We start from the raw sequence: 27,160 nt of genomic DNA, 5'->3' as shown, positions 1-27,160 counted from the left end.
CAGCTTGTGAGGAGGCAAGATTTTACTGTCACTTTATTTCCAGTGCCACATTCAGTTCTTGGGATAAATAGAGATTGTCATATTCCAGAGTTATCTGTTCCCTATGGTTTCCTGACAATAAATCCACCTTGGAAAAAAGCCAGGGTAATCTGTGCTTTTATTAGACAGAAAACTTAAGTTCAGATCTGGAGCCTGACTAATGGGCTGAAAGTCAGAGGTTTTTAAAATTATTTTTTTTTTAACTAAACTGGATTCTAAGTATTGCTCATGTGAGACAAAATCTTAAATTGTTGGTAAATACTGAGAGGTAGGTGTTAAGAATGAGGTATTTTTCCTATTCTATTTCTGCTACCTTATAACTTTGTGCGTGTGCATGAGATGTATTTACTCTCTTTTCTTTATGGTTTTGCTATCTGTTGCTTAGTTGGGTTATGGTAGTCATGTCCCTCTATGTTCTTGTTCCTATATGTATTGATTATGGATATTGGCTGTGGTGGTTATACCAATTCCTTTCATTTATTTAAAGTACTGTGACCCTGGTTTATCTGTGTTTATACTAACCTGATGTTTATTGTTTCTGCCTTGTTTGGGTTTTTTTTGCTAACAAAGTTGGGTTGACCAAAGCTGACCTGCAAGGTAGAGAAGGTTCTTCTTCCCCATTACTGGTTTGAACTGAAAGATGCTTTTTGGTGCCTTTTACTGGATGTAGTCACACCCCTGAGATAGAATGACAAACCCTAACCCCTCTGGAGGGGATAACTGAGTTGAAGAAACACATGGCAAACAATGGACAAAGTGCTTTTGTTGACCTGAGGGGTCTGACAGTATCAGTCTCTAGATATCCATTAGAGCACAGGTTGATTTCCTGAAATGCCTAGTGATTCTTTAGGCAAATCAGGCTGCTGTGTATAGAGACATAAAAAGTCCCCAGTGCTTTACAAAACAAAAAGCTGGCTTGGATTCTTCAGTACTGATCTTAAGCACTGAGATCAGGAGGTAAAAGCTGAGGGTCTTTTAACTTTGACTTGAGAGGAAAAGAGAAAACAAAGCACAGAAATAACTTTCTTGAATTTCAGTTAAAGAAAAAAAAGTCTATGAACTACAAATTCCTTTATTAGTTAGGTGACATTTTACAAGCCATAACTGATCAAACATGAGAGTGGTCAATGTACATGTCAGGGCTTTTTTAGAACCTCTTACTGGATAGCTTCTGATTCTTCACAAAGCAGATAGGGCTCTTTCATGTTGCTGATCTTCACATAAATTCTTACTGATATCTTTTATTACTAATTGCCTCCCAAGCAAAAAGGGGTCAGTTAATGGTGTTCAAGGATGCTAAAAGGTTGAGGACTTTGTGCATGGTGTTAAAATACTGGAGCTGCTTGAGTATAAGCCATTAAAATGTAAAGGGCTAAAAATGACAGAAACCAAAGATGGCTCAAAAAGTAAAGGCCTGGTAGTAATTGAAGACATGCCACTTGAATTACAGAGATGATGATGGGCTAGAGTGCTGACAAGAAAACCCATTATATAAATGCTAATTCTTTGGGAAAATATAATGAAGGATGGATTAATGGTACGATTACATACATGCATGGATACATATAAATACCCTGATTCCCTGGGGCATAAGTGAGGAAACTTGCTTATTAGAATGAATAAAACTAGTATACTACTATAACCAGAGAGATGTTGTACATGGCATTGAAAGTTTATCCCTTTAGACATGCTAGTGAAAGTATACTTTCCAACTCACCTAAAGAGACTGTAATATAGAGTACAGATTAATTTGTTCTTGAATGATGTGGAAGTTTAAGAAAATGCTCCTTTTTAGTGGAAAAGGAGAGAATGCTCTCAGGTGTAAGGGGAAGTTAGAGGCATTGAACCATGTGTCCCTGTGTAACAGTCCTGAAGCCACAGATGGCATCTGTTATCAGCTTAATCACCTTTAAATTTTATGTCTAAGCCATAGATTAAGTTTAAGTTTTGTTGTGGGAGAAAATATGTAGTGCTTCTGTTTCACTCTCTTGAGATAAGAGACTAGACTTCCCAACATGTTACGTATCACTGGAATTATTTTCTGTGGCTTTAATCATGTGCTTTATAGATTCCTTTTCTGTTCACCATGTTTTGTGACTGGTGACCTGATTTAACACAACAGATGCAATTTTCAAATTAAAATATTCCTGTGCTGTATTCCAGGTGCAGGCAGGTAGCAGTTACCTTTGCTTCAGAGTATTATCTGTGGTTTGAAGTAGGGTAACTTCAGCCATTGGATGTATATGAAACATCAAATCTGAAATATTTGGCAGCCTAGAAGTGGGCAGAAGTTAGTGTGATGTGTTGCACTCTGTTTGTGTGGAGCTTCTGACTGCTAGCATATTTCATTGGTATCTATGACCTATTCCCAGCTGCAAAAAGTTGAAGTACACTGTTTCACAGAGGTTAGACATTTAGACACTGTTGAGTAACGTGTTCTAGGGGGATTCTAAAGTTTAGGTAAAGGAAAGTGGTAACAGATGATGTTTGAAAGAATGGGAAGGATACATGGACTGGGACCAAAGTGAGGAGAAAAAAAGATCCTGGAGGTACATAAGGGTGTAAATAGGACTGTGGCAGGAATTTTGGACTTGTGTTAGACATCAGCAAGTATGTCTCTGTGCAGCCACTGTTTTCTCTCTAGTGGTTTCTGTGTCCACCAGAATACAGGCCCAGGAGTTCCTGCTTGGCTTTTGATGTCCATTAAAGGGCGTGTAGCATGAAGACGTAGTCCCAGAACTGAGTTTTTTTGTTCATTTTTTGGTGTTTGTTTTTTTTCCCCCCCCAGAGTCCTGAGAAACTAAAAGCTTGTCACAGCTGTTAAAATTATTCCAGCTCAAACTCATATTGTTACAGAGGTCTCTACCCTATATGAATATTTGCCCTTCAGTTTGAGACACTTGATCACACTGAAGCCTAGGTGGAAATGTTTATCTTGAGTACATAATGTGGAATACTGGCTTTTCAGGAAACCCACCTTTGCTGAATAGGTTTGGCTATTTCACAGTGGGCCATGAGGCCTGATACTTTTGTACCACTCTGATTTGCTGATAGGCAGCTGTCTAAACATGAGCCAGCAGTGTGCCCAGGTGGCCAAGAAGGCCAATGGCATCCTGGCCAAGAAGGCCAGTGGCATCCTGGCCTGCATTAGGAAAAGTGTGGCCAGCAAGAGCAGGGAGGTCATTGTGCCCCTGTACACTGCATTGGTTAGGCCACACCTTTAGTACTGTGTCCAGTTCTGGGCCCCTCAGTTTAAGAAGGACATTGAAACACTTGAACATGTTCAGAGAAGGGCAGCAAGGCTGGTGAGAGGCCTTGAGCACAGCCCTGTGAGGAGAGGCTGAGGGAGCTGGGATTGTTTAGCCTGGAGAAGAGGAGGCTCAGCAGTGAACTCATTGCTCTCTACAACTACCTGAAAGGTGGTTGTGGCCAGGAAGGGGTTGATCTCTTCTCTATAGTAACCAGCACCGGAACAAGGGGACACAGTCTCAAGCTGCTCCAGGGGAAGTTTAGGCTTGAGGTGAAGAGAAAGTTCTTCACAGAGAGAGTCATTCGCCATTGGAATGTGCTGCCCAGGGAGGTGGTGGAGTCACCATCCCTGGAGGTGTTCAGGAGGCAATTAGACATGGCACTTGGTGCCATGGTCTAGTCATGAGGTCTGTGGTGACAGGTTGGACTCGATGATCTTTGAGGTCTCTTCCAACCTTAGTGATACTGTGATTTGTAGTGGGGAAGTGTATTTTTCCAACTGACTGTGTGTTTTTGTTTTGTTCACAGCCCTTTCAGGTTTTCCTTTCTGCTTTTGGTTTCTGTGTATGAATGTTTCAATACTATTTAATTTCTCTGCTTCATTTGCATCTCCTTGCTCCTTTCATCTCAGGTCTAGGCATGCTCCCTTTTATGCAGTTGATTTTCTGTTACATGATTACAGTTGTTTTGGTTTTGTGGTGGGGGTTTTTGTTTGTTTGTGGGATATTTTTTGTGGTGTTATTTATTTATTTCTTCTTCCCCCACCAGCACGTATATGAGCACTTCACTCAAGATCTTTTATGTTGCTTAGAGATGGAGAGTGGCAGGGTGATAAGAGGGAGAAAGATAGATGTGTGTCAGGTGAAGGAAGAATTCAGGTTCTGTTGAGGCACTGCAATAAATGACTGCATTTTCAGGGGACTGCAGAATGCTAGCTTTGGAGTTATTTCTGACAATGGGTAACTTTAAATATGGAACCTGCCAGATGTGTCACCTTAGTTAGGCAATGAATGACATGATGACTTCTTAACAGAATCTGGAACTGAGAGTTGTTGAAGAGCTGGCATTGCAGCTTTTGAAAAATCTTTACATTCTGGTTTGTTAAGTTAAAGTTAAGGTGTGATATTACTATTTTCTACCACCTGTGCCTCAAAATACAGGATTTAACTTTTCTGAATCAGGAACTGAACGCTGACTATACTGCAGTGTTTTATATCTGTGCAAAGTAGAGGTCAACATGCCACCATCAATATTTGACAGTTAGAGCGTATAAGATGTGGTCCCTCCATTGAAGTGATAGTTTCATGAGATTTAGACTAATTTTTTCTCACTTTTTACTCAGAGGAAATATTTTCTCCAAATTATTCTACAATTTGAGAATTTTGATGGATTAGTTTAATTTCCTCCTTAACCTGTGCTCAAAAGCCCTGGACAAGTTTATATTCAGTCTAGTGTATATGGCTTTGTGAGACCTGATGCCTCTCTGAGCTATATTGGGCCTGCACACTGAATTAAAAGAAAGGCAGTCTATTGCTGCTTATGAAAGAGGAATGCTGACAGAAATGAATTATAGACTTCACATGGGTATAAATTACCTGTCATACCAGTAGTGGTAGAGATATTTGAGTGCTCAATGGCGTTTGCAGTTTAGGAACTGTAGAACAAAAGAAGCACTTTATTCTGCAAAGAGAGTAAAGATGTCTTGTGCGTGATACTTTCTTATCTCTTTCTAACCTCTTTGATAGTACAAGGGAAAAAGATGGGAACATTTAGGGAGATGAAGAGTGAAAATGGGCTCATGGTGCCATTGAACCCTGCCTGTTGCAGATCTTCATCTTACTGACAAAATAACGTTAACACAAATGGTAGATTCCTTTTAATGGAAGTGGATTTGCAACGTGTGAAGGAAGGTGTTATGTGCAAGACCAAGAATGGTTTGCTTAGCTTAATGCTTATTGCTAGCTTTGATCAAAGCACAAGGCAGTTCTTATAATCCCGCAGCTGTTTTACAAAGAAACCAATTCCTCATGTAACTCACAGGAATGATAAGCACAATGCTGTCTTTTATTTCTAAAGTTTCTTCCTCTGCAAAGAGCTTTCAAATGACACAGCAGGAATGACTTTTCTTGCCAGTGAGACGTGCTCACCTGTGGGATTAAACATGGCAGTTTTAGCAATGCACAGCAGTAGAATTCAATTTTAATATCTTTATTTTTTTTTAGTTTCAGAACAAAGAGAAACCCGCCAGACAGCTGAAATTGCAAGAAAGAGTTAGGGAAACAAAGTAATTTTTCCAAGCAGAATATGGATAAGAGATCTGGCTTCTGTCCTCTTCCAAGGTGATTTTCTTCAAATACTTAGTGGTAAAGGCATGAAACAAACCATACACCTGGCTAGGTGACTTGGATGGAAAGTGTAACACTGGACTTGTGCCCAAGGAGGGATACTCAACAAGATCTCCCATCCTGCAGGTCCTCAGATACTGAGCTGTTTCAGTAAAAATTAGAGGTCCAGAAATACAGATCAAACAGGCATTGTTGAAGAATTCTGCTTTGCTGTATTTTTGAATACTTTGGTATTCAAAGTCAGTTTTGGCAAAGGAATGACATTTAAAAGAGATCTGAACCCTGATGGCAACGGTAGTTTAGAACCAATTCTTCTATATATCTATATAAATTATTTGTTGTCCTCTTTTTCCCTGTTGGTTAGCACTAAAGGGCATATGCGTGGTAACACAATATTCATGTTTTATAAGCCTTCCTCTGCTTCTGCTGCTTTGCTCCCTAATCCAAAAATCCTAATCCCCTGTGACATCCCTGTTAGTTGCTCTGAACAAAATTCTGTTGCCACAGATGGAGGATTATGACATCGGGCACAGACTGTAAGCAGCAGGAGTAGATAAAGTCTCAGAGACAAAGATCCTTTTACCATGCAAATGGCCCATAGTACTAAGGAATGAGATGAAGCATAATACCCAGCATCTATGCTGTGCGTCACAACTGACTCTAAAGATGGCAGATCAGGCTTCGAGCATTCTTGGGGTGTTATCAGGCTTTCAGAATTTGTCATCACTCTGTTTCTTTACTTTTTCCTCTGGCTGCTTTGAAAGTGCTGTTTCCATCTTCACAGCTGGTTTCTGTAAAATAGAATTGAGAAACCACAATACTGGTCAGGAATTCAAGTCTTTTGGCTTGCTGGGCTCTCTCACTACAAACACCTCAAGCCACAGGTATTAGGCCTCCTGCAGTCTTACTCCTTGAGTAGAGTACTGTTGCTGTCTCTTATGAGACAAAGGATGATGCCCATTGTCAAGTCTAGTTACTGACTAAAGTGTTCTCAGAAAAATGTAGGGAGAGAGTAGAAACTATTGTTAAAAATGCTGTTCTACTTTGCTTGGTGTTTGCAGTTGAGGATGAATCAGTTTCGCATAGAGTCACAATTGCTTTCTGTTCCTATTTTTAATATATATATAACTTGCTTGTTTATACCACTAGGGGTATTGGTATTCATATTTAGTTACAGGTTACATAATGGGATAGTGAGGTACAGGAGAAATATCAGTTCCTTATTGCTTATCCTCAGTAATTGAGACATTTTAGGCAAAATGACAACATAATTCTATTTCAAATTATTAAATGCCATCCCTTCTTTTGCTGGGCCAGAGTAAGTCTGAAGCAAGTATCAGACCTCAGCCTGATATGTATTATCTATGTAGTTATAAGCATTTCCTTTATAAACCTAATGGCAGGAGGGAAGCATGTACACACATGTGCCTGCCAGCCCACACTTTGCAGTTTGTCAACACTGTTGTAATCCTGGAAGTGATCTGTTAACTTCACACTGTGCCACTGAGACCACTGGGATTTGTACAGTCACAAATGAGAGTCAGGTGGGTGGGAAGAAGATGCAGAGGAAAGGAGAAAAGTATTGGAAAATGTCACTCAACTTTCAGTATGGTAACAAAGTTTTCTTTCTGTGGCTGCCTCTGCCACCTCTTTTTAATAGGTGATGTTCCCCCCCCCCCACCCCCGGGTTTTTCAGTCTGCTTTTGTTATCCACACTTACGGCTCTTTCTAGAGCTTTTGGCTTGGTTTTTGAACTGTTGGAAGGGTCATGGCATGACATGGAGCTTCCAGTTAGATGTGGGTTCTACAAATGCTCTTAAATGTGGGAGTGTTCAGATGTGCAGTCTAAATATCAGTAGTGTTGTATAACTATGGGATTCAGTGATACTTCTGTGGGTGGTGTCAGGTAGAGGTTGAGGGTCTTCATTCTGGGTTAAAACACTCAAAAATGCTGTCTTCACTTCTGTGTGTCCTGTTTCATCTATAAAGCACAAGATACTGATGCTGATGTGATGAAGAATTAGAGATGAAGACTAGGTTGAACCTAATGGATTTGCTGTTGCTAACAAAGACTGTGCTGGAAGATGCTGGGATAGGTAGAGCTGTTGGTCCTTTATCCTTATGCTCGTGCCCTGGACTAGAAGTACTTAACAAACTGATGTCAGGCAGCTAGCCAGTTGATCTTCTGTTATCTACTCTATTTATTTTGTTTCTTCTTCTCTAAGAAGTGCAGGGTAAGGAATAGTGAGCATGTCAGCTGTAGTTGTACATTTTTATTTGAAGCTCTGCACAATAGGAACAGCATACCTTTGTCTACAATGCTGAAGATGAAATACTTTCCCAGAAAGTAACTGCTGAACGCAAGTTCTTATGCTCTATGACTTTGAAGCTTCACATCTACTCTCACTTGGTTCACAATCTAGCTACATCCTTGTGGATGACATACTAGCTGTCATTCAGAGTCTCTCTGATCTGAAGATCAGGTTTTTACCTGTTGCTTGGGTTGTGTCTTTCCAAGGTCCATCTGAGTAGGATAGCAACTCTTATCTTTAAGTCACAGGCTGTTCTATTAGTAGTGGCTTCTTCCTTCTCTGGTTCCCCAAAGGCTGCAGAAACCAGAGTACAGAAGTGTCATGGACTAATATCATGGCCTTCTGAGGACTTTGTTGGTATGTTTCCAGAAGAAGCTATGTAATAGGACTGGTCAGAGTCTTTTTCTTTTCTTAACCTATAAAGCAAAGTTGTAGCCATCTGAGGCTGTAAAACTTCAGTTTGAATCCATATATCAGGGTTCTCTGGCTTGGATGAAGCATTGTTCATGGGCCAATTTCTTAGCCTTCATTTCTACAAGGACATCAAACTTCCAGGGAAATATGACAACCTAGCAGTGTTTGTCATCCTTGCATCTCACTTTAATTTACAGTAAATTTCTTTTAGCTAGCACTGAACACGTGAATCGGGCCTGCCTAAGAGGGAATATGTCGCTGTTCACTCTTTCTCCTTGCTCTGTTAGTTTGCCATCTTGCTGTGAAATGTCCAGTTGTCTTTGTGCTCTTTTACCTGAGTTTCTTGCATGTCCAAGAATGGTTTGGTTAGTGCTTTTTCCGGTGTTGCATGAGGATCCTGACAGTAATGATAATAATGAACTGGAGCTTTTGTGGGCATGACTAAAATTATTCTCTCAGCTTTGTTTCACCATTTTCTTGTCATTCCTTCTCTAGGACCAAGTACTACTTGTCAGGAAGATTCCTGTGCAAATCAAGGCATCTGTAACCAGCAATGGGAAGGCTTCACCTGCGATTGCTCCATGACTTCGTATTCTGGGAGCCAGTGCAATGACCGTAAGTAGGCTTTTCCTTTGGATTGGTGACCTCTGAGTTCTGATGGATGGAATCACAGGGAACAAATTACTAGTTTTACTTTCAACTGAAATGCAACTTTAAAATGAAAATTTGCAATTTCATACATGTTGGAGTTTTTTGGTGTGTTTTTCTTGTTTTAAAGGCTAACTCAGCCAGGCCAATTATAATACTGATGCTAATGAAATTCCTAGTTCAGAGAAACCAGAAGTGACTTTTTCATAATATGTGTACTATTTGCACAGGTACAAAATGGCTAGGTTTTGTGTACTGGATTATGCTTTGAGTTTTTCATTCAAACCATGGTGACAAAGACATGAAATCCATGTCAAACTGCTGATCAATATTGCAGATTGTCTTCTACTGGCTTACTAGCTACACGCTAAGATGAAAAATTGGATACTGTTTGCTAGAATGTTCAGTTAAACATACAGGAACAACACTGTGCTTCTTGCCGTGTTGATTTGTTTTATCTCAAAACATGGCATGTTCTTGGTCAATTACTATTTAGATCTCTGTTAAAATAATTGAACAAACCTTTGCTCCCCCCTTGCCCCTGCCTAAAGGGGACAGATAATTTCAGCTATACTCTCTTCCCACCTCTATGTAAGAGCACAATTGCCATCCTGAGGCAGGAGCAGATGGAGTGCTGCAGCAAGCATAACAGTAGGCTTCAATAATGTGGTTCACTCTGTGTGTAAATCTTAAAACCAGAAAAGGCATTTATAGTGCACTCTGATCATCTGCACCTCAGAAGCTGCTGCTTTTGATTAAGTGTATTTCTAGTGGATTTTATCAGTGGTACAGGCAATGTTCATGCAATATTGGTGCCATAGCACTGTTGTAAATGCAACCCTTCCCATAGAAGTTTGGGATGTGGCTGAATCGGTGGTTTGTAGGACAAGCTGTTTAACTTGTAGTGGCACTTTGTTTCTGCTAAAGGCTTAAAAGCCTGCTTTTCTGAGTTTCTCCTAAAATGTGATGTTACCTGTTTGTCTCCCTTTCTTCCAGCATAATTTCCCCAAATGAATATTGGAAAGGTGTGTCATAAGCTATAATGCCACATCTGGTTTTGGGTTGTTTTGGAATCAAGACTGACTCTTTTGGGTTCAGAAGGAACTCTTCATATTGAGTTCACAAAAATTTTCTTTGATTCTTTGCAATTTTTGTTTTGGTTTGCTTTTGTCAATTGCACACCAGGTTTCCCACTCTTGCACTACTTGTTCAGTCATTAGATTTGGAGTTGCTAAGCATAGCACATTATAAACCTGCTGTGTCAAAGAAATGCTCCTTTAAATCCTGTTGAGCTGTATTTAAGTACATATCCAGGAAATTTCTGGAAAGATTATTGATACTTGCACTTTTGTTGCTAATGTGCTGGGCTTCACAGTTCCAGAATGTCACAGTGCCCTTGTTGTGCCATTACTAATGACTTAGTGTAGTCTCTGAAGTGTCAGGAAGCCAAGTTCCTGCATCTGTAATTGGGGATTCCTTGCTGCTTTTTAGAGCTGGCAGCTGGACACCATGCAGAGCAGAGATGGGGATTTAATATGAGTGAGGATGATGTGGGCCATGTAGTAGTCAGTTGCTTGGTGTCAGGCAGGTAATTTAGAAATGCTCACAGGAGGATATGGGTTTCCAAAGGGTCCAGAAAGGTAAGTCATGTGAACTCCTCCTGGAACACAAGAAGACTCCAACCAGGATCTTCAAAATGTGCGTAAAACATCTTTTTGTGCGTTTTGTTTGTTTGGTTTGGTTTTATTTGGTTGGGGTTTATTTGTTTGGAGAGGTTCTATGGGTATTAGTTGGTTGGTTTGGTTTGGTTTTTACAGCCTTTGCCATGTGTCAGGGCAGAAGACATAGTTCTACTCTGTGTTTCCTGATGAAGTTACGAAGTGTTGTAAATTGTGGAGAGCGAGTCTTCCTTGCTGTTTCTATATGTTAGAGATGGTTGCTATTATGCCCAAGTCTAATAGTGCAGGCACTTGTGTGTTAGTTGAATGGAATGTTCTTTAAACTGGGTTGTGGTGCAAGAAATGGCAGGGAAGGTAACTTCTGTGCAACCTGAAGCCTTGCTATTTTTTAAAGAATAGATCAGGATCTTTGGTAGCTCTCTTTCCTTGCTCTCTTTCCTTGCTCCACAGGAGATGGGTATTTCTATTTTATAACAAAATTGTGGTCTCTCACTGATAATAAAAATGCACTATTGAAATCAATAGAACAGGTCTAGATTTACACAATTGAAATGGTAGCAAAAGCAGGACTTGCCAAATACATTTTGCCTTTCAGTTTCTGTTAGCTAACTCAAGTGTCCACACTAGAAAATTAGCATTTCATGTGTTTGATGCAGGATGTTTCAGTGCCTCTGAGAGAATTTTTTCTTGCTGAGCCCTTTAAATCATCCTCTAACTATTGTAAATGCAATTTTTTTAATTTCTTAAGTGTGAACTTTGCAGTTGTTCACACTTTTAACAATGCTGAAGAACGTTTGGTGCACCCATATGTGTTTGATCTTTAGTTTTTGAGCCAGGATTTGGCCATTAAGCTTCCAAGTTCAGATGCAGCTATCTTGTAACTGCTGTGTCTGAAAAGTGAATGCAAAGTGCAAGTGGCAGAGATGCATGTTACATATCTATAGTCACTTTTGTACCTGGCATCATGTAGCAAGGCAAGGATTTAAATTCCTAGTGGAAATGATGGTGCGACCTCAATTTTTAGATGATGCTGTGTATCTGTGTTTTAGGTGTTCTTTACATGGTAGGAATCAAGATTCCTCAGAAGAAGAAATTGCTCTGCGCTATGGAGGCATAAATTCAGTTTTCATATATTTCATTTCGAGTTGTATCACTTCTGCCCGTGTTAAAAAGCAAAAGGTACAACAACAAAATACAGACGCCTCCTGCCCTCAAATTGATTTTTGGAAGGTTTGTTGTACAAAAGTAAACTTGAAGGTCTGCCCTCCATACTAGACAGTACTAACACCTGTAAAGAACGATGGAGATAGAAGCAGTGGAACTATTTGGTATAAGCTCTTTCCGTTCTCCTTTCCGTTCCATTTCTCCTTTCCATTTTTTTGAAGTGGTTTTCCATTCTTCAATATTTAGAGTTGTTCTAATCAGTCCAGCTTCACATTCAATAAATTGGGCTTTCAGCCTATTTTCAGAATTCATTTCTTGCTCTAAGATGTAGGAAATCAGCATTAATATATTGCAGTTGATACTTAGGATTATAAATAACCTTGACATGCCAAGCTGTTGCTTAGACTGGTCAAATGGGTAACTCTAGGCAGATGAGGTATCACAATTAAGAGCTGACCCACAGTATTAATGATTGATCTTGCATCTGGGATGAACTCTATCCTTTTACTGTTCTTCACCATGAAGACATGGTAGTTAAAGATGAAGTTACCTGAGGTGTGACATGTGTTTAAACTGTTGTCCTATGAACAGCTTTACAGCTTCTTTAACTTACTTGTGTTCTTGTCTGATCAAACAATGACATTTTCTTTTCTGCAGAGAGAGAATGCATAAAAAATAGACTTTGACAGTCTAGCTAATGGGAATAGATATATGTATGTCAAACTAGATCATAGAAAACACTGCTTGTTACTCAGTGCCTCATGCAGATGAGTAACCCCGAAGGTCAAGCTTCCCAGGAGAAATTGCCAGGCTAATCCAAGTATGTATTTAATGGAGGCTGTTTGTCTGTAAAAGATCAATAACCTGCAGCAATGACTATTGCAAGCAGAGTATAAAGCAGCTTTTCAAACAGCTCTGTTGTTGTTGTTGTTGAAACAGTTGTTAAGTCTGTCTGCTAACTATTGATTTGCTTTTTAGGGGGGGTTATTTATTTATTTATAAACTCTGGGTTGCAATATCCACCTGTTTAAAAGAAAAAAAATCCATTTGATTGGTAAAAAGAAAATGCAGCCCCTGTTTGTCTGTCCTCTTGTATGTGTATCTTCCCATATGGAGACAGGCTATGAGACTTGGGGCTGTTCAGCCTGGAGAAAAGGCAGCTCCAGGCATACCTTCTAGCAGCCTTCCAGTACCTGAAGGGGGGCCTACAAGAATGCGAGGCAGGGAATTTTTCCAAGGGCTTGTTGTGATAGGATGAGAGGGAATAGGTTGAAGTTTGGGGAGGGTAGATTTAGGTTGGATATCAGAAAGAAATCCTTAACAGTAAGGGTGATGAGACACTATAACAATTTACCTGGGAAAGTCATGGCTGGCTCTTCCCTGGCACAGTTCAAGACCAGGATGGATGAGGCCTTGAGCAGCCTGGTCTAGTGGAAGATGTCCTTGCCCATGGCAGCAGGGCTAGAACTAGATGATCTTTAAGGTCCCTACCAACCCTAACCATTCTATGATTTCAGTCTGTATGCTTTTCAAAGATCATGTTGATAAACAAAGCAATCCTCTAACCTTCTAATGTGATTGTTTTGTTAAGTAGTTCTTGATTTTTGTCCAAGAGAGAGGTGATGTACAGGGATGTTGTTCTTTTAGCTCGGTAAGTTATTCCATGTGATGCATAAACTGTAAGCTTTTACTGTCTTTTTGTAAATCACATTTGGAGGAGGGAAAGATTAGAGGGAAATAGAACCATGGTGAGTTTGCTCTTTTGTTCATTGATTTAACACTCTCACAGGAAGTGCTATTGGTATCTTCAGTTTTGTAGTCATAGCTAGTAAGGTTTACTCACTAGCCAAAATCTTTTTTGTTGTTTTTTTTTTTTTTCTTTAAGTAAAATGAAAAGTATAAAAATTAGCAGGACAAATCTAAGACCAATACTTTAGACCATATAGAATATTTGGGTTTGAATGAGGAAATCCAAATCTGGCCATTCTGCTACATGAAGTGTTGTAGGTGAGACTCCAGGCATGTCAGAGCAGAGATTCCACAAACCTCCCCTGCCCAAGTAAGCGAATGAATACCTTAATGGATTGATGCTTCTGGAGCATAGCCTGTAGATTAAGTTGCAAAAGGACAGAACCAGCTTCCCTCATGTCTTCTTAAATGGCGTGGCACAATATTTATTAGTAGAGACTGCTACCAGGGCAAACTAACTGTTACATTATGGTAGTGGCTTTACTCTGATGTGTTCAAGAGCTGTTTGCACTCCACGCTTGTTTTGTCTGTGCCACTGAGCAATTGCAGCTACCTCCATGGCAGGATTCAGACCTCTAGTAGGGAGATGGACCCTAATCCCTCTCTCAGAATTTTTTGTTTTTCACCATCTGGGCCAGTTTTTGCCAGACTTCATTACCTCCCCTCATGTCAATGCAAGCATGCTCAACTTGGTTTACTTACAGAAAACTTCATTGTTCATGTTTAGTTATCACCTATTTATTTCTAATGTGCCCAGTTGATCACTTACTGAGTTAGAGAGCAAGAGGTTGCTTGTGTGCAGAAAATAAATCTGCATAGACTTCATTACTCATGCATGGCTAAACCAGTCAGCTGTTTAAATATCACCACGCTTAGGGATTTGCCTTTGATACTACAGAGACAACCGGCCTCCACGAAGCAAGAGTCACCTCTGATTTATCTTGAGTGAATCATACTTCATTACAGCAGGTCAGGCACCCTGCCTGCTTCTTACTTCCCTTCTCACGCTTTGCCCTTGGTTATGCAGTACTCCTTTACATACCCTCTACTATAACTAGTGTTTTCTGGCTGATGGCTCATATTCAGTTCCTAGCCTAAGCTGTTGCTGCCTTTTGTCTCTGAATGACCTTACCCTCTGAGTATTTGGATTAAATGAGGAGGGAAATGTAACTGTGTACTTTAGTACTTGGTGTAAGTTGTATCATTGTGATTTGGTTTGTGATTCCTGTTTTTACCCTGCTTACTGGTTTGCTTTCATTTACACTGCAACTCCACAAACTGCAACAGCTTTAGGGCAATGATCTAGTGCCATTTATTAAAGTATCATTCATTTTTCTGATGATTAGTAATAACCCACTATGTAACTGCCTTAACACCTGAGTTGCTTATGAAGCTTGTTGCTTTTCTGTGTACTGAAACGTATTTCCCCTCCCTTGAGTACCAACTGTAAAACATCAGATCAGGCTGCGTATGAAGAACTTGTTTGCCCCAACGTGTTCTCTTTGGGAGTCATCCACAGTGGGTGGCATTGTCAAATATGATAGAGAGGAATTTGACTGTCCCTATTTTGGATTTGAAAGAGTGGCAGGTGCTTTTTGGGATTGCTTCTTCTACACCTTTCAATTTCTCAAGGTGCCCTGACAGAAGAATGTGTCTTTTCTTCTGTTTCCCAACTGTGGAAGCTAGCCAACTTTATCCTTTTGTGATCCCCAAAATGCAGCTAGGTCTCCAGTGTGTAATTTAATTACAATTGCTTCAACAGCTTGGCAGAAGGAACATTTAGGATGTGAGCTGTGTAATCAGTCACTGATATCTGTGCACATCTGGCTGCTGTCAGCACATCGAGGTATGCTCCAACCATGCTACAGAATTCAATAGGATGGAAGGAGAAAGACTTTTTACAGGTGGTGGTGATTACAGCTTCTGTTATCAACCTTCAAGCAGTTACTTAACTCTCTTCCTGGCACTGCTCAGCAGCTATGCTGTTTTCATAAACATGTCACAGAAGACTCTTGACATAATTCTGTTCCCTGTGATCTCTGCAGTATTTTGGCAGTATTTTGTTTTTCACATGATACTTTCTGGTAGTCATGGTAGTAATTATTACTCTTAATGTTATACATAGGTGAATGAGTGGTACTGGGTCCTGGGTATTTTGCCCCTTGAAAGAGCTGGCTTCTAAAACTCTTTCTTCAGACATGGCACACCCACGGTGTTGTCTCTTGAAAGATACTGATGTAAATTGCCTGCAGTAACAGAAATGTGGTGTGGAAAAGCAGGAATCTGTGTTTGTTCAACCATCCCAAGATCCATCTGCCAACGATGATCTCTAAGCACGTCTTTCCCCTAAATTAATATTAATAAGTGTTGTAAATTCTCAAACATCACAAGGATTTGTTAATTTTTAAGTCTAGCTTTGTCTTTGTAATATCTGGCACATGTTCATATTTTCTTTAAGAAGCAGTAAATGTGAACACTCATAACATAGTTATCAACATAGACTTGATTTTTGCAGGCAAAAGTCACCCTGAGCTTGAGGACCATTATTTTAAGTAAATTTATATATATGTATTTTACATAATGTTGTGAAGGTTTTTTCCTCAATTGTATTGCCTAAATATTCTAGATTAATCTCACACTAGCTACAATTTCATCAGCATGAAGTAAAATGTTTTGGGTGCCTCACAGTATGCAGATGGTACCTGTACTTCTGAAGTGAAAGGAAAGAACCTTGCAAAAGCTCTATTTGACTCGGAGCCTTTGATGATGATCTGCAACAGGATACTCCAGTCACCAATCCAGGTGAAAGCACAGGTGCCTTTATTGTGTGGGGTCTGTCATAACTGCGTGGTGGATTATGAAAATGTGATTCCCACATTAGACCTAATGTCCTGTGCAGGAACTCTGTTTTGCAAGAATCCTTAGGTCCATTTCAGTAGGTTTTGTGTGATTTCCAATCTTTGCAGTACCCAGCTGAATTAGATAGCTCCTACTTTAGACTGAAAGCCGTGTTTAAGATTACAGCCATTAGTGTGGGCAAATGCAAGTCCTAAAATATTGGCAGGGTGCAGGTGGTTGTGAGAATGCCAACATGCAGAGGAATGCAGGCAGTGGTAGATTTTCTATTATCATTGTTTTTCCTTCTTCACACGTGGGGCTACATAAGGGAGGAGACAAGAATGGGTAGGGAGAGAGACATCTTGAATACTTATCCTGTTTGATTTTTGTTTTGTTTTGTTTTTCAATGAAAATTATTAACAGAAGAACAAAGGCAGGGTTAGGCAGAGGTCCTGAAGGAAATTCTTGTTCGCTATCCAGGCTGCTTAATGTACTAATTATCGCCCGTCATTGGAATAAGGCTACCTATTGATATCCAGTGGAGTTTACCTGTATATAGGGACATATCTTTATTACATTACAATCTTGCTACAGAGGAGCTGGTATAATAACCTCAGCTGTGGAACATTGGGAATTAGATGCAAAACTTTAATTACAGTTATCTTAGTAATGATCCCCATGGGCCAGATTGAAACTGGCTGCTTGGGCACCTGTGAAACAAGATTTGTGAGAGGGAGCATTTTTTGGTAGATTTGATTATCTTTGTGGAAGTGTTTCACTGTGTGCTGACATCTGAGACCTGCACAAATGCTGGGTCTAGAGCCTGGAACTTCATTTCCCTTTTTCTGTCCTTAGAGAATTTGGGTTACAAAGACATTTCCCTGATTGTGAAAGGAAAAAGTCTTTTCAATTAAAAAACCCCAAGAATAATCAAATTACGTTAATTTTACTGGGGGTTGTTAACTGAAAACCTCAGTTAACCAATCTACAGCTAGTTAACTGATCCAGTTAGTCCACAGAAGAAGAAAAGTTCCAAATCTGTGAATGCTAGTTCATTTCAAACTCTTGAGTACATACAGAGCTGGGGAACACATTTCTTATGTGGTAGTTTAGTTGGCAAACCCTGCACATTTAAGGTAACCAAAACATTGCATATTTCAGTGAAAATCTGAAAAATGAAGGAATAAAAAAGGGAGATGTAGTTGATTTTATTTTCAAAACAAAATTTAGTATTTATTTGCTGCTATGAAACAATGAATTTGTCTTGAAAATTAAGCAGAGAGCTTAAAAATGTGAGAAAGAAGACAAGTGATCTTAGTTTTGAAGTGTTGACCTAAGTTAGTTTATCCTCCTTGGTGTAGGGATTTATGATGTAGTCAGTCACTATGCTGTGACTACCTGAAGCTTTTCCCAGACCACTTTGTTGGAGATGAGCAGCGTGGGCTTGTGATGGCCTCCTTGGCCTGGGAGATGACTTTTAGGATGTTTCTTTTGCCAGCAGGATGCTTAAGAGGGTGATTTTGAGTGAGGGGGGATGAGGAGTAGAAAATTACTCCTTCCCTAGCACAGCAGAATTGTCTGGCCTTTGTTAGTGTACTTTTGTTCAAATGCCTCTAGCCTTAACCTGAGAGTGGTTTTGCTTGTGTCCATTGAGTAACTGTCTCAGACATTATAACTGACCTCTAGACCAGAATGTCTTAATGTCTTAACTAGAGTTTGGCTTTAATAATACACCTACCAAATATAAGCAAAATTTTCTTCCAGAGAACAGTCTGGCATGTTAATTTTGAAAGAAGTGTGGTGGGAGCTCTACTCTTCCTTGTCTTTGGTCTGAAACCTAGTTGCAGTGCTTGGCCACAGCAAAACTGGTGTCGGGTTTGCTGTCTTCCCATAACTATCTGTCATAATTCTTTTCTTTCTTTCTTTTTAAATTTTTTTTTTCCTTTTTCACATTGCACTAAATGACCTTCTGTCTGTTACATTTCTGCCCTGTTGATCTCAGGCAAATGATGAAGATAGATAACAATATTACAAGCCATCCATCATACCGTTTGCAGGTCCCTTAGAAGCATCTGTGTCTTTAATAGTTCATCTGTCACAAGTATTCCCATAATTGAAGACCACGAATTGCTGAAGAGAGGGCTAATACTGTTAGTGCTTTTGACTACTGGAGACTTCAGCAGTCAGGTGTCTTTCACTTAGAAATGCAGGCTGTCATGAGAAGTGCCTGTGCACCAGGGTTTAAATTATGGATCCAAGCCAACTGCACATTATAGAAGGCAGTGTTACTGATGACATCAGCAAGGACTCATTTTTCTGCTTGCCGTTGTAACACAGGATTGGTTGTGTTAGCAGACCTGAATTCCAAGCCCTTGCTCTGTCTTAAGTAGCAGAAGGTCTCAGCAGTAGTGACTGTGAATCTGACTGCTGGCAAACGGTTGTAGGTATTTCAGCTGCTTGTAAAGAAAATTGAGGGACTGTGTGTGAGAGATACTGATAAATATCTTGAGTTCAATGAACATAATATTTGACTCAGAAAACATGCAAAGCTACACAGTGGGGCATGATGTTGATCTCTGAACAGTACTGTCAGCTGTGCAGCATATCTATACGTGGTAGATGAACTGCCATACATGGATACCTGAAATACTGGTCTGAATTGCACATATTTACGTGGTGTGTTAGACTAGGTAGGAAACCATGTTAATCCTACATGCTTAAGTTTAGGCTCAGACTTGATTTCTCCACATGATACTGCAACAGATAGTGTTGCAGCATGGAGAATATTCTGAGAATTCATATATTGCTATTTGAATGCTGAGAACTGAGGTCAAGCAGAACTGTCTATGCTTCCTATTGTGTTTGTACTGGCAGTTAAAAAAAAATCAGCCTTTTTCCTCTATTTTTCTTTTGTGCTTATTACCAGTGGTGAATTTACTCTGCATTTGTCCCACTTGTAAAAGGCTGGAGGCTTAAATCCCTTACCTCATTCTGCTGAAATGGAGATACATCTGATGAACATGGATTTGTGCTTTGTCTCAAGGGGAGCATCCTCACAGTGTTCCTCACTTGACTGTGGAATTGATACTGATGGCTTATGTGCATGCAAGATTGATAGATCAAGTCATTTAAGCTTAATTTAGGCACACCAGAGAACGTAGCCCAAATATCAGACTTGAGAGATCCGTACTAAACTCATTATAGGAGTTAGTCAAAACACATAGACAGTGTATCATAATGCTTCCAATTTAAAACAAATTTCAACCTGGAGACCAGGAATAAATATGAATGAACTTGGAAGTATTTGCTAAAGTGGAGCTAGGTGTACCATAATACTTGGAATGGAGCAGAAAGGATCAACTACATCCTCCTTCACAGAGAACCCTGCATTTGACTACTTCCTTTAGAAGCCAGGACACTTGAATGCTTTCTGTTGCAGAGATGTATCTCTGTTGGAGTTCCAACAATGAAGCAGAAACTAAACAGGGTGTCATACTTTCATTGGTGCCAGGAAATTCTTATTTATGACCAATAAGATATGAATCAGCTGGGCAACTTAATTTACTCTCTCTCAGATGCTCCATAAGCATACCTCCATATTTGGGAACAAGTACTTGAAAGAGTGGAATAGCTGTCTTTTGGAGTTTCCTCCAACTCTTCTAAATGGAAAAGGGCTTTCTTCTTTTCTAGTACTGAACAGATGAAAGAAGAGGTATTTAGTCCTGCCAAGTTTACTATTTGGAGACTTGTTTTCTTTGTTCACCTTAAGCACAGGAGAGTCAGTCTTGCAAGAAAAGGATGCTCACAGCTGCGCTAGGCCTGCTGGCAAATAGCATTCAGTACAGATGGTTGTCTGCCCACACTCTATTTATGAAAAGGCCCCCAGTGTTTATGTTAACAGTGATGAGTTTGAGAGATAAAAATAGGGAGTTGTTGTTCATTTGTTCTTTATAGATCTGCAGTGAACTTTTTTTATAAAGCACAAATTTGATAGGGAGGTTTGTTAACCTGCTGCAGGAGCAGGCTGTCAAAAAGCCAAGCTGCGGATGTCTGAAGTGCTTGAATGCTTATTCCTGGTCTTTTATACTTCCCTTCACTCCACGAGATGGTGCTGTGTTCCCACAGACCCTAGGCATATTTTGCTTGGCTTTTCCCAGACCCTTGGCAAGTGTTTGGCATATGAAAACTTGAAATGAAGTTAGAGTGCATCTCTGTCCCTCCAGGTACTTTATTCTCCTTTCCAAGTTAATCTCAAAAAAAAAAAAAGGATTTTCTGAAATCACCTAAGGCTTTCTATAGCACTGTGCAGTTTACATCTTCCCCAGTGTTTACTGAGTCCTGTGGTGCTGCCATGACTTAAGAGGGCTTAAGAAACCTTCAGATGCTACTTCAAGATGTCATAGCTTCAGAGTAGCCATATTAAAGGGAAAAAAGTCCCAAACAGTAGAGCTGAGCATGTATCATCTGGTCTGTGGTATTTCCTTGCTGATAGTCTGCTAAGTCATGAAGATGTTTGCATGTTGCAGGGGTCTGCCTACTTCCACATTTGTTTGTTTATTTATTTAGGTTTTGTGCTAAATACTCCAGGACTAAAGCCCTGGAAATATAAATCATATGATCATGTCACTTAATTAGCAAATCTGCTTTCCTTGTTCTCCTACTACATGATTTCCTTTTAATGGGGAAGCTGCAGTTTTGGGAGTTCATTTGTTTTATTTGTCCTGCTTGCAATTAGGTTTGGAGTAGAAAAATACTGACCTGGGGATATTGTCCTTACAAGGGGGAAACATTGGAAGCTGGTGTTTCAAAAGGCCAAAATCTGCTGGACTTCTGCCATAGGGTGGAAAGAGACTCTTGGGAGTAAGAAGAAAAGTCTTTTCTTCACAAGCTGGCCAGGTGTTAGCAGACTTGGGTTGCTAAAATGAGTTTTAAAGACAGCATGAAAAGTGACAAAAATGACTCATTAGTTATTTTTGAAGTTATGGATAGAGAACTTCCATTTGTTCGGCAGAACAACTTCTTTCTTTATGGAAACAGTTGCCTGGGTTGAAAGGCTTCTTCACACATTGTGGGTCACTGGAGCCTGCCATTTTAGCTTCCTGGTTACCGCACGTATCTTTGTGTTGTAGCTGCATGTTCAGTTTCTTCACAGCTCTGCCTCTCATTGCCTCGTGCATCTGTAAAGAACAGCCTGACCTCACTTGTCCTCCTGCTTTTGTTCCTAGCATTTTTCAAAAGCTTGAACTTGCACTTTAGTGTTTTTCTGCTGACTGAGAGTGGATTCCTGATTTATAATTTCTAGTCTCAAATCCCCCTAAGTGGTCTGGAGGGGAGGAGAAGAGGTACAAAATTCTTACATGCCTAACTGAGGCTGACACCAATGTCCCTCCCCACTTTTTAGTCCTTGCAACTGATCCTGATTAATGTGGAAGAACTACAACTCCAGGGCAAGTCAGTAATGGTTTACACTTCAAATAACCAAGTAACTTTCAGCAGGACTCCTAATGCACATCTAACAATTTTCAGAACTGTTACATTGGAGATGTTCAGGAGGAGACTTGATAGGGTGCTTGGTTGCATGCTTTAGTTGATTAGGTGGGTTGGATAATAGGTTGGATGCGATGATCTTGAAGGTCTCTTCCAACCTGGTTTATTCTATTTCACTCAACTTGGGAGCTCTAGAACCTATCTAAATTGATCATTGTATAGGACTGTTTCTTACTCACTTAGCTTAGGACACATTTTGGATACGATCTTCAGTTTCTGACAATAGCCATTAGTTGCTGTGAGCTGTGGTATGTAAATGCCATGTCGTATCTCCACCAGGGCAAGAGAAGCTACTTACCTGGTTACTTCTAGCAAGGTTTTGAAGTTGCTAGCAATTGTTCCCATGCTCAAAGCTTTTCTCTGATTTCAATACACAGATACAACTCCAGAAATGCTTCTGAGTGTGATAATATATAATATTTTTAATCAAAGAGGTGGTGGTTCTCGTCACTTCTTGGTCACTGTCCTGCCAGTGTGAAAATTTAGGCAAAACACCCCAACACTGCACTGATGGTTTATTCTCTGTAAGTCCACCCCACAATCTTATCTTGGAGTGTCTTTGTATAGTAGTTATAAGTTCAAAGCATAGGGTGTTGAAGAGTACGATCGTGACTTTATGGATGACACTGTGAGGCTGTTTTCTGCATACAGCGCGACATATCCTTCGCCCTCTTTGGTGATATGCGTGCTGGCAAATAACAGAGCTCTTGCTGTTCCACTTAAGTGACTCATATTTACTACAAATAGGTTATACAGAGATTTGAAGACTGGATTGGATCAAAATGTGTCAGAAACTTGAGGGCATTTTGGGTGGGAAAGCAGGAGCATGGGTAGGTAGAACTCTGCTCTATATGAGAGTAGCATCAGCCAATTATAGTTTTTGTCCTGTCTCACTCTGTCATCACTGGTATAATGCAGGCTTCTGACTTGTTTCGCTGTTGCTGTTTTCTCTCTGACTCAGGGTTTGCTATTTTGAGTAGGAGAAAGGGATTTTTTTTTTTTGTCTTTTCCATGTGGTTCCTTCTAAAGACAGCCTAGGGCCTGCACAGAGCAGCAGCTGAGAGTTGACAGAGCTTGCAGTTAAACAGCAGGAGGGCACATCAGAGTAGGAGTTGAATTCTCAAGGAACAGAGTTTTTAAACTATTAAGCAAAGTTTCCCTTGCTCCTCATCTGTTTGCTTTTTTGCTTCTTGTTTTGTTTCATTTTGAGTTGTTTTTTGGTTGTGGTTTTTTTTTTTATTATTTTTATTTTTAAGGGCTCTAGGTTCCCTTTGGGGTCTTCTTTTGGTGTCATAATTATTTTCAATCTGGGAACTGCTTACTGCTGCAGATAATGAGATCATCAAGGGAAGGCTTCCTCTTCAAGAGGCAGTTGGAAGGTGGCAGGTACCTACCCTAGTTTGTGGTTAGTTACATACCTTCCTCTGGTTCAAATGTGACTCAGGCTCTGAGAAAGTAACAGCTGTTACACTTTGATGACAAAGTAGGTAGCTTATGTTGAGGGATGTCTTGGGGAATTGGTAGGAGATCTTGAAGAGTTCTTGAGGAAAAACCTTGTGGTCAAGAGAGGTCAGAACCTTCAATAAGCTTTGTATGTTTTCCGTATGAGTGAATGCTACTCAGTCAGTGCTGAAAACTGTAGTTTCTTTTCATTTGGAATCCAAAAGGAAACCTCCATCGAGCCACCATTCATAATCTCTATTGTTTGCCCTTTGCAGGCTTTCACTTGGGTTTTGTTTTATTGGTGCTAGTCCTCTCAGAAAGCAAAGGTTAAGCTTAAGCATTCTCAGAAATCTGTCAAAATTATAAACCTAATAGTGGAAGTATCTTTTCTTAACTAAAATAGGAGGGCCCTTGGTACCAGAAATCCTGTGATTTCAGTTGCTCACCAGCACAATACAAACTCCAGCAAGCACAATGATCAGCGTCAGTGATCTCCAAAGACATTTCTGAATTTTCCTCTGGTTCACACACCAAAGAAAAGGAGAAACCTTCTGAAGGCAGTTTGCTTTAACAATTAGGGCACAGCAAGGCACACAGTTGTCCTAGGCCTTGAGCCTTTCGGCCCGGACAATAAAGCTGTATGCTCCCTTATGGTCCAGGAAATCTCCCATGGCAGAGTTTTTTCTGGACTTCTAAGTTTTGTCTTTTAATGTGATGCTAATGTTGGTATTTACTTAGCTATAGTTATAGAGCCTTTTCCCTGCAATTTGTAGGGAGTAAGCTCTAACGTTTTTTCCTTGCTATTAAATCATAGGGTGTTGTGGACAACTTCTTGTGGACTGCTGCAATTCATGTGTTCAGTGTCTTGGCTTTATCCATTCATCTGTCTGTGAGCCCAACTGAACTATGAAGTTTTTAAACATAAGTATGTATATTCTTGTGTCCTTTTGCGTCTTCTGAATGCTGCCTGGTACATTGCTTTGTAGACACAGCTTGAGAACCTGAAAACATCATTTTTCTTAGAACACCGTCCTCAGTGTTGGTCAATTCATCTAACAACATGCTCATTTAAAAGCTTTAAGAAAGGATTTAAGAAAGAAGAAGAATAAAATGAAGTTTATTCTACTAAAAAGCTTACAGATGACCTATAAACTGAAGTTTATTCTAGTAAAATTGATTTAGAAAATAATTTGAAAAGAGTTGTGGGGCAGGAGTTTCTGAAAGCATGATTTATAAGCTCTTTTCAGAATCCTTCAAAAAGCAATTTCATACTCCTGAATTAGGTTTTGTATTCTCTTGTGCCTAATGTTGGTGTTACATATGCCTCTTGAATTTGCAAAAAGATGAGTCAAAACAGCTTTTAAATATCTGCCTACTACTTTAGCTCTTTGCATAGGTTTCCTTCCATGTATTTTACAATTTTCCATGTAACTGTTCAAGTTGGTGGCAGTTGAAGCAGGCATTTTCTTCACCAGAAGGCAGCTATGGAGGATCACCATCTGAGTGTTTCCTTCACTGTTCAGAGTATGTAGAGGATTCTTTTGCTGCTTGTCTGCCTTTTGGCTTCAGAACAAATGAACCTAAAAATGGTTCACTTGATGTCTACATTTAGCTCATATGTGTAGCTTAACTATAGCAGTGCTCTGTCACCTGATGATGCCTCCCTGACAGAGAAGAGGAATTGGGAAAAGGAGAGAAGACCCATGGGGGCTGAAATGAAAACAAATTTAATGAAACCAATGCTAATACAAAGTTATAGTCAGCCCAGCAAGGGTACAGCAGTCACACTAAAACAGGAAAGCAGTCATTGAGTGCAGAGGAAGAAAGAGGAGCAGAGTCAGAAGGAGTCCTAGCAGGAAGCTCCTCTTCTCCTCAGCAAACTTGCCTGTTTATACTCTGTGATGTTTATGACCTGGGATACATCTGTGAACCAGCTTGAGTCAGCTGTCCTGGCTGACTCAAAACTGCTTGTGGCCTATAGCCCATGGCTGGCCTGTGATTCTGTCATCGAGAAAACAGGACACTTGCACAATTGCTAATCAGCAGTTGAGTGAAGCCTGGTAAAGGCATCACTAAAATTGGTTAGGAATGGTTAAGTTTAGAATGCACAGGAAGATCCTCTCACTTTGCAAACTAAATGGAGCTCCCAAAGATGTCAGCTTTCTCCAGCACTATGAAGAGGCTAAATTTGATCATGACTCTATAGGATCTGTTCCTGATTTTATGAATGGATTTTGTACATTATCTCATAGTAAGACTAGGAAACCATTTCTGGACAAGGATGCTGTAACTGTAAGTAGCTGGAGGTTTGTTTCAATATACATAGGTAAGACTATTCTTGTCTGGTTTCCTTCAGTTGGTTAGCTACATTGCATTGAGACTATTTTTACTTTCTTAAAAGGCATAGGAAGTTCCATGTGAATATGAGGAAGAATTTTTTCACTGTGAGGGTGACAGAGAACTGGAACAGGCTGCCGAGGGAGGTTATGGAGTCTCCCTCTCTGGAGATATTCAAGATCTGTCTGGATGCATTCCAGCGTGATCCGGTATAGGTCATCTTGCTCTGGAGGGGGGGGAGGAGGTTGGATTAGATGATCTTTTGAGGTCCCTTCCAGCCCCTAACATACTGATTCCGTGGAAGAGTGATGTCACACACAGTGCAATATATATTTATTTTTTTTAAAACCAGTGAAGCCCTCTCTTATGAAGAACAAATCCAGAGTGTTAGGTGGGGGTACTCCCTTCTTCACTCCTTGAGTGGGGAATCTCTGTCCCTGAGCAACCTTGAAGAGCTGCTGTTGCTCTTCATTTCACAGTCTTCCCCTTCTTGTCATGAGAGCCACCTTGCTGCAGATCAAGTGCCAAGCATTTGCTGTATTATTTGGTGATGGATGCCTCTTTCTCTGCCTTCTCCCTGTTTGCAGCCAAAATGTGTGATTGTGTGTTAGAAGGTGATTAATCTTTTCTAATGGAACTCTCTAGTGCAAGCAGAATCTCACCCATCGTGTCTTCATTAGCCTCGACCAAAGCCTGCATTACCTCAGATTAGGTAATTGGTCATTTATAACCAAGGAGAAGGAGAGGGTAAAGGGCTTATGAAGAAGTGTCAACTAGATTAAGGACATTAAAATTTAATTCCTGTTATCCCAGAATTCTAGGAGGCAGCATTTAATCAGGCATGTGGTTGAAAACCTCCCATAACCAGAGGTTTCAGTCGCAGTGAGAATGGTCTTAGTCTCGTGGAGGAGTCATGTAATAACAATGGATGTAGCCTCTGCATATACTGTGCTATGCAACAGTAACTCAGTTTCAAGTTATTTCCCTGAGTTTCGAAATTCTTCCAGTTTAGCCAGTGGGGCAAAGCTTGCAACTTGAAACATAAATTCATGCTTATATTGGTTAACTGAAGATTTTCTGAAGAGTCAGTGAAGTTTGTGTTCTAGCAAAACCCCTCATCTGTTTCCACCCTTCTCAGGAGCACTTATGTCCAGGGAGGTTCTCCGTGGCCTGTTGTTGACTGAGAGTATCTACTGAGAGTCTAGGGCTTTCTGGACAATTTTGCCCTCTGTATGTAAAAATATCTTCAACTGCCCTGATAATGCAGACTGTAGGAATGGCTGTCAAGAGGGATTTGCTAGGTAAGGGATTTGCTAGATGAGGTAGTCTTTGTGGCAAATTCCCATTTTTTGTTTTTCTTGGTGTTTTCTATCTCTAAATAATGATAAAATGTTGT

The 27,160-nt window shown here is 40.1% G+C and overlaps 1 protein-coding gene across 33 annotated transcripts in view; it reads left to right on the top strand.

Annotated features, from left to right (window-relative positions):
• The window catches only part of NRXN3 (neurexin 3), a 1,013,077-nt gene that overhangs the window by 466,321 nt on the left and 519,596 nt on the right, over positions 1 to 27,160 (top strand). For all 33 annotated transcript variants that reach the window (XM_054161979.1, XM_054161978.1, XM_054161962.1 and 30 more), the window contains one exon: positions 8,855 to 8,974. In XM_054161979.1, coding sequence (XP_054017954.1) covers positions 8,855 to 8,974 — 120 coding nt within the window. The remainder of the gene's footprint in view (positions 1 to 8,854; positions 8,975 to 27,160) is intronic.

This window comes from Dryobates pubescens, chromosome 5, assembly GCF_014839835.1.
Source record: "Dryobates pubescens isolate bDryPub1 chromosome 5, bDryPub1.pri, whole genome shotgun sequence".
NCBI classification, from domain to species: Eukaryota; Metazoa; Chordata; class Aves; order Piciformes; family Picidae; genus Dryobates; species Dryobates pubescens.
The sequence above is the reverse complement of the archived record's forward strand: the minus strand, read 5'-3'. Positions and strand labels throughout refer to the sequence as shown.